This window comes from Thyridium curvatum (genome assembly GCF_004353045.1).
Source record: "Thyridium curvatum strain D216 chromosome Unknown NODE_72_length_212992_cov_80.570197, whole genome shotgun sequence".
In the NCBI taxonomy this organism is placed as follows: Eukaryota; Fungi; Ascomycota; class Sordariomycetes; order Thyridiales; family Thyridiaceae; genus Thyridium; species Thyridium curvatum.
In genome coordinates, this window is record NW_022156827.1 from 205,262 (window position 1) to 212,517 (window position 7,256).

The window sequence follows — 7,256 nt, forward strand, 5'->3', positions numbered from 1 at the left end:
GTGCACGAGACACCCAACTTTTGCAGGTTCTACGCCGCCCGACATGATATCACCGGAAACACCGACCACGCCTGAAAATTACCTGCACCTAAGTACCTCTACTCCATCCTTGACGGCATCTTTTTGTCCACATGTTATTTATCCTAGCACCCTAGAGCCGTCTCTTGCATCCCCCTCTCCATATATCCCTCGCTGTCTCGAAGGAACCGAGGTCTCTGATCGTCGCATTTCAGAGTCCCGCCTTCGTTCCTCAGCTCGTCAAGATCACATCCTCTTCCAGTACCCTCGACGATGCGGTGGAGTCAAACTCTGCCGCAATCTGCTCTGCAAATCTGGATCCTATAGCCCTCATTGCGTCCTACTTTCAAAACCACCAGCCCTCGAGCGCGCGCGCATCCAGAAGGGACTCCCATCTCAACTCCTTGCTTTGGCCTCTTCGATTTCACGACCTCCAGCGCATTATCGCAGGCGCAATCTGCCTCCCCGCCTTACCTCCGTTCCCATACGACATGTCGCGCCGGAACGGCGTCCCCGCCACGCCGCGGGTCATATCCCCCAGCCCGACGCCCTCGGAGCGCCTCGAGGACGCGGCTTCGTCGCAAGACACATACTCTGCCCCGGTGACGCGATCATCGGTGAGGAAAAGAGTCAGCACGCCGCAGCCCGTCGAGGAACACTTGGATGAAGATGAGCAAGACGAAGGGCCAGACCTCCGGAGGGCCCGGACCAGGAGTCGGAGCCCCATGGCCTCGCGCAGGCTCTCCGGCCTGACGGCCATACCCACGCTTACTCCCAAGACCAAGACGACCCCGAAGAAGGCATCATCAGCAGGCGACGTTCCCGCAAACGGCAACATCGTCGCGTCCAACGGCCACTTGTCGCCAGCATCGGCAATATCTCCGGGTTGGAGCTGGCGCGACTTCAGTCGGAGTCCGAGCCCGCTTGGCCTGATCCCGATCCACCGCCACTGGCGAAACTTTGTCCACCGGCACGAGGTGCCGCGCAAGCTCTTGCACGTTTCCATCGGATTTCTTGTCATATGGCTCTACGCGTCCGGGGTCCAGACCCGGTCCGTCGCTCCCTACCTCATGGGCGCGCTCATCCCCATCGCCGCGACCGACTACGTGCGGCACCACTATGCGCCTTTCAACCGGCTGTACGTGCGCGTGCTCGGCGCCCTGATGCGCGAGAGCGAGTTCTCGGGGTACAACGGCGTCATCTTCTACCTGCTCGGGGCCTGGATCGTGCTCTACTTCTTCCCCAAGGACGTGGGCGTCATGAGCACCCTGCTGCTCAGCTGGTGCGACACGGCCGCCAGCACCTTTGGCCGTCTCTACGGGCGGTACACGCCGCGCATCCGCCGCGGCAAGTCCCTCGCCGGATCCTCGGCCGCGTTCCTGGTCGGTGTAGCGACTGCCACCTGGTTCTGGGGGTGGCTCGTGCCCACCATCGGCCCCATGCCTGGCGACGAGGGCTTCATGTTCACCGGCGTCCTCCGGCTGCCCCAATTCGCCGCCAATGCCATGGGCCTGGCCCGAGGCCCTGCTATCTCGGGCGCCCTCGCCCTGGGAGTGATGAGCCTGTGGTCCGGGTTTGTGGCTGCCGCCAGCGAGGTGGTGGACATCTTTGGCTGGGACGACAACCTGACCATCCCGGTGCTGAGCGGCATAGGAATCTGGGGTTTCCTGAAGGTCTTTGGTTAAGAATTGGCATATCGGATATAAATAGTACCTCTGTGGGGACTTGCATGGTGAGGCGTTTGGACGCGGGTTTCTTTGTCGACAATTCAAGCGTATGATACACTGGGTTGGAAGGGGGGGGGGGAGGGGGCTGGATATCTGCACCGGAGCTAACATCCTAGAAAGCGGTGGTCCACGACGCATTATGTATACATTTTGATGGGACGAGAAGGCTTGGTTAGGGGCCGGCACAAACTCCTACTCAGTAGTGAAGGTTCAATAGAACCAACAAGCACCATTCAGCACGCGCCACCTGGGCCTTCCTTTGCGTAAGAGTCTTTGAGCTGGCCGGCCGGGAATATCTATCCAAACTTGCGGCAGGGCCGTGACGCAATGTCGGGTGTGGGCAAAAGTGCGCAGAGCCAACGGGGCCTTAGGAACGAAGGGAACAAGCACACTTATCCGTGGCGTGGGCAGCACCGGTCCTTGTCGACGAGCTACTCGGCAGCTAACGGTTCTCGACCTGGGGATCACGCTGGGTTCTAGTAGCCATTGGATCGCTGCAAGTGAGTGGCCCCGAAAAGCCAGAGTCCTTCCCATTCGCTCTGCAGCTGCGTTGGGCTCCAACGCCCTCGCTTCCAAGGTTCTTACATCGCATGCCTTGCAAGTCATGCCCCCTCCTGGGGATGCACAGGCGACATCCTCGGGGTTGGGTTGGTTCAGGAATGGGCAAAGGTTTAGCGGTCAGCCAGCTAGCTTTGGTGGGCATGATTTGGAAGGCATATGTCAAAAGCTGGGACCCGACTCTGGGAGATGGGATATGTGTGCATGGATCACGGCCACCCGAGGGCGAGCTGAGCTGGCTGTGCGACTTGAACATTGCCACATGCTACTTCCTGAGCATCTGGGCTAGGGACATACAACAGCTTCGCGTGGGAGTAATGAAGCCAAGGGTACCTTCTCTTGTCTGATGGGACAGTGTTCTGACACCGTTGGAGCGACGGGTCGGGAATGGGCGTGAGCGACTTGCCAGGGCAGGCCGCAACTCTTTTTTGTTTCAATCCTACGTTAGCCTGGAGGAACTAAAGCACAGTACAGTGTTAGTCGGTTTTGCCTGTCCCACCATCGTTAGCAAGCAATCAGAGGCCGCCCATCCATCCATCCATCCATCCATACATGGCACGGCCTGTACGCAACACGCATGGGGGGTGGTGGTGGTGGTGGTGGTGGCCCGGAAGATGAAAAGAAGGGGTGCCGGAGAGAAGGGAGTGAGTGGTGTCTGCGGGAAACGGACAGAGTTGGCCGCCTGTCTTTTATTATAGCCGTTAATAAGATCTGGGTGTTGTGTAAGGTGGGTGCTGACTTGTCATGCATGCTTTATCGTGGTACGGACGGTTCGTTCGACTGCTGCTCGGTTTGCGATGGCAGAGGAGGGCGGATGACGATCAACCAGGAGCAGCCAGTCTGGTTTGCATGCACACACACATACGCACACACACGCACACCCCTCCAGGACGAACCCAGAATCCCACCCTGGGCTTTTTTGTAATTTTCGGCCAATGAAAATTCTGAAAAATGCTGCATTTGCATAAAAGGTAGAATACCCAAGCAACTCTTTAAGGAAGACCCATGGGTGCCCATACCAGGATGCGACAGGGGCCGCTTACAACGGATTTCTTCCCAAGTTTCGCGCCTTTGGTACGCCAAACCGTTCCCGGCCGGTACGGGTCGGGTCTCCAATTCCCCTCCTTTTGCCGCCTGCCTAGCGTCGACTTTCTGGGGGCCTAGTCCGCTGCCTTTCGAGGGCTATCTGTGCTACTAAATCAGTGCAGTCTGTGACGGAAGGAACAGAGGGATAGGTCGCGTCCGTTCCTTCTTGGGATCTCAGATGGTCTGTGTATTGATTGCTCTTTCCTTCCCTGTCCCCCCGCCCTACGATACTACTTATCCACTTTAGGAAAGAGCAGGGGCAAGGCAGAATGACACGAATGGGTAAGGGAACCAAGACTAAAAGCAAGGAGCGCATCAGAGCAGGAGCAGGGGGGGCCTGGGAGATAAAATACTTGTACCTAACCAAACTGACAACACACACGCCGCCGCTCTGGTGGTGTTGCATCACACACAGAAACCCAAACCGAAAAAAAATTACACAGGCAGAGCCATATAAACCAGGGAAACCAGACTACAAACGCCCAATTGCTGCACTTCTGCCTGACCTTGGGAAATTGGCATCATGCCGTTCCACTGTCACCCCCTTTGCTTTTGTCGAATCCAGCACCCTTTGCGTCAGCTCCCGCCAGCGTTTGCATCCGTCGGCCAGGGTGCACCTGGCATGGTTCTGTTCCGTTTAACAGCCCAGGTTCCATGTCGAGTCTAGATCCAGAAGTCGTCGACACCACCGCTGCCGCCGCCGCCACCATGCATCATCTCAGGGCTGCAGTTCACTTGCACCACCACCACGCCGTCGCTGCGACCTTCTCCTCCACCGTCATCGCCATCGCCTTTATACCTACAGTACCTCCCTAGGTGGGTGCTTCACTCCCTTACATCTCTCCGTATTTTACATATCTCTTCTCTGAAGCCGCGTACATTCATCTGGATATACTGTGCACCTAAGTAGGCTGTAGCTTCTCATGTTCTTCTGTCTAAGGCTTCCATGCCCTTCTTCTTTCTTTTCCCAGCCTCCACCCTTCGCAGTCGGTGTCCAGGGCTTAATCCCTCCCATGGAGTTGGTACCTTGACTTTTCCTCAGCTGCTTGTACTGTACAAACGGGCCGCCTGTCCTCCCAGACAAGGCACACCAGCGGTTCCTGTGACAGGCCTCTACGTGCACCCCGTCCAGGTGTACTTTTTGCTAAGTACACAAGGTCTTATAAGGCCGTGGCTCCTGTTTTACTAACACCAACCCGGCCCGCCATGGCCTGTCTGTGTTCTCCCCTACCTGCGGTAACCTTACTTGACCTGCCTGGCTTTACCCAATACTCGGTCGAAACCACGCATAACGTACCTCGACCTCATGTGCCGGCTGACATCTGGCTGGACTACAGCTCCATCCGACTCGACTCGACTGGCCCTCCGTTGCCCGTTTCTTGTTCCCCGTTACCCCTCCGTTTCCACACCAAGACGCCTTCGCGGCTTGTGTCCGTCAACCTCAAACCTGTGCACTTACAAACACGCCCCCCACATGCCTTTTCATTCGTTCCATGCCCGTGTGCTCCCGGGGCCATCTGCCAGGCAGCCCAGCGGCGCCTGAGCAACTGCCCGGCGTCCCCTTGTTTGCGTCTCGGTCTCGAGTCTCCTCTGGTGGCCAGAATCAGCCTGTCGTGCGCTCCGCCGGCGATGCTCTCTTGACCCTTGTACATGCCATCATACATTCTCTGCTTCCCTGCTTCCCTCCAGTCGGAACTCGTTGTGTGTCCTAGATCCTGCTCCTCCCACCAATGCACCCACGCCCCCGTCACTGTGCTTGGCTTTCCTTTTTTTTCTCGCTTTCCACACTCTGCCACCAACCTCTGGGTAATGAGCACATCTTCGTTTCAGTCTAGTCCCGGATTCGACTGTCACTTTTTCGCCTCTTCCCTAGGCCCTGTCCCTGCCCTTCCCGGATCAGCCCTTGCACCCTCTTGGTGAACCGAGCCCCCCTTGTCTGCATATCGTGATTGCAGAGCCAGGACCGATCTCCCTCCACCGGCCTATCTCCACCAATACCAACGGCGACGTTCGCCTCTCGGCATATGCAGTCGTTACTCTCACCTCTTTCTCTGATCAATCGAAATTGCTTTGCCGGCCAATCCGTGCCCTCTCTATCTGGTCAATGACTCCAGCCATCACCCCATCCCCTTTTGCCGTCGAGCCCTCTCGTTGGCCGTGTCGTCTCCACGACGGGGCTCACGGGTAGCCAAGTACTATCACCGGAACCGCTGCTCCTCTTTTGTCGCCATGCCTGCCTCTTCACACGGCCTCGAGCGGGGTTTCTGTAACCCCCTGACGAATAGACTCACCATGCTCTATCATGTCAGATCACGAGTTGCTGCTCTCTCGCCGGCATGGAGAGCCATGAAAAAGTATAAAAGGGACCGTCGTCGACGGCCTCGAGCCATCTTCTTCTTCCTCCTTTCTCTTCTCTTTTCTTCAGACCATCCTCCACAGCTCGAGACACCAAGTCCCTTTGCCACATACACTCTGCCACACCAGCTCTCCTCTTGCCCAAGTGTTGAAGACTCTTTTGTGCTTCACCTCCTTCCAACTTCTCTACAGACCCCCCACACTGAGCCTAGTGCCCACAACCAAGTACGCCTACGAGCAACTTGCATCCTTAGCTTCCACTGCTTTCCCACACCTCCTTCCCTGATCCCGGTCCCCACCACCCATCAGCTACAATGTCTTCCACATATGCTTCCCAGTACTACGCTGGCACCCTGCCCATGCCCGTCCCTTCCAAGGACGAGTACGCTGCATACTACCAGGGCGGACACGATGCCTACTCGGTCTCCCCGCCCGAGTCGGAGAACGTGAGCTCTGCCTCGGGCGTCGCGTCTTACAGCAGCCCTGGCTATTCTGCCACGGCGAGCTATGCTGGCAGCAGCCATGGCGACTACGACACTGCCGCTTCCGCCAGCGGAATCGATCTGAATGAGTACATGCAGGAGCGCTTCGCCGAGACCTTTGATCCTCAGCAGCTCGACCGCTGCGTCGCTCTGCAAGCACAGACGTAAGTTTTGCTTCCATTTTCTCATAGCACGGTTCTCGAGAAGCGAACTCGAGAGCGGCAGTTTCCGCTACTACCGATGACTGTATAGATTGGAGAGCTAACACGCGCTGCGACAGGTCTGGCCATCTCAATGCCAAGCAGCGGGAGCTGCTCGAGCTGCAGAAGAAGGCGCAAGCTCGCCTCGCAAAGTCGCGCGCTCGTTTTGCCGAGGGCATGCAAGATGCGCGCCAAGTGCGAGCCGATCTGGAGTGGACGCAGAAGAAAGTCTCGTAAGTTCTAGATCTTTGAAACTTGCCGGATCAAGTCGAGAGAATTTGGGGCTGCATTGCGACCTCCGACCTTGGCTTGATCTGCTGTCGAATAACGTTGCTGACCATTTCCCCCTCTCATTCAGATCCCTCAAGGGCAAGGCCTCGAAGAAGCACTCCAAGGAGTACAGCAAGGCGCGCGAGCGCTACCCGTCTCCTGACTATTAAACTGGATCTCGCGTCCAGTTTGATACGGAAGAAATTGGCAGAGCTGCATTCCACTCGGCAATGCGCCGGTCGTGGAACCAGCCAGTCGGTTGTCTGACCGTGAAAAAAAGGAAAGGTCAAACGGCGGTCTTCTATTTCACTTGTAATACGCAACATTTCATCTTTTGACGAACAAAGTAAGTCGAGCGAAGGGAAAAAGCAGAGGGCGAGATGGAGTGACGTTGAAAGTCTGGCGCGCCTACTAGGCGCGCGCGGCTCAGCGCTCCTGGAATTCTCCCCTGCTGCTACGGGGGTGCATATACCGGACAGGGAGGCGTTTTTACCGCGCGGGGCGGCTGTTTCACGAAGTCATGACTTATGATTGGACGATTTGGGGCAGGTCTGGAGTGG

The 7,256-nt window shown here is 57.1% G+C and overlaps 2 protein-coding genes across 2 annotated transcripts; both read left to right on the plus strand.

Moving 5' to 3' along the window:
• Positions 1-509: 509 nt before the first annotated feature.
• E0L32_009701 (uncharacterized protein) lies at positions 510-1,703 on the plus strand (the record flags this gene model as incomplete). The annotated part of the gene is made up of 1 exon (XM_031144694.1): positions 510-1,703. The coding sequence occupies one exon, from the start codon at positions 510-512 to the stop codon at positions 1,701-1,703; it is 1,194 nt and encodes a 397-aa protein (XP_030990594.1).
• A 4,355-nt stretch (positions 1,704-6,058) lies between these two features.
• On the plus strand, positions 6,059-6,866 carry E0L32_009702 (uncharacterized protein; the record flags this gene model as incomplete). The annotated part of the gene is made up of 3 exons (XM_031144695.1): positions 6,059-6,390; positions 6,507-6,659; positions 6,785-6,866. The coding sequence occupies 3 exons, from the start codon at positions 6,059-6,061 to the stop codon at positions 6,864-6,866; spliced, it is 567 nt and encodes a 188-aa protein (XP_030990595.1).
• Positions 6,867-7,256: the final 390 nt, after the last annotated feature.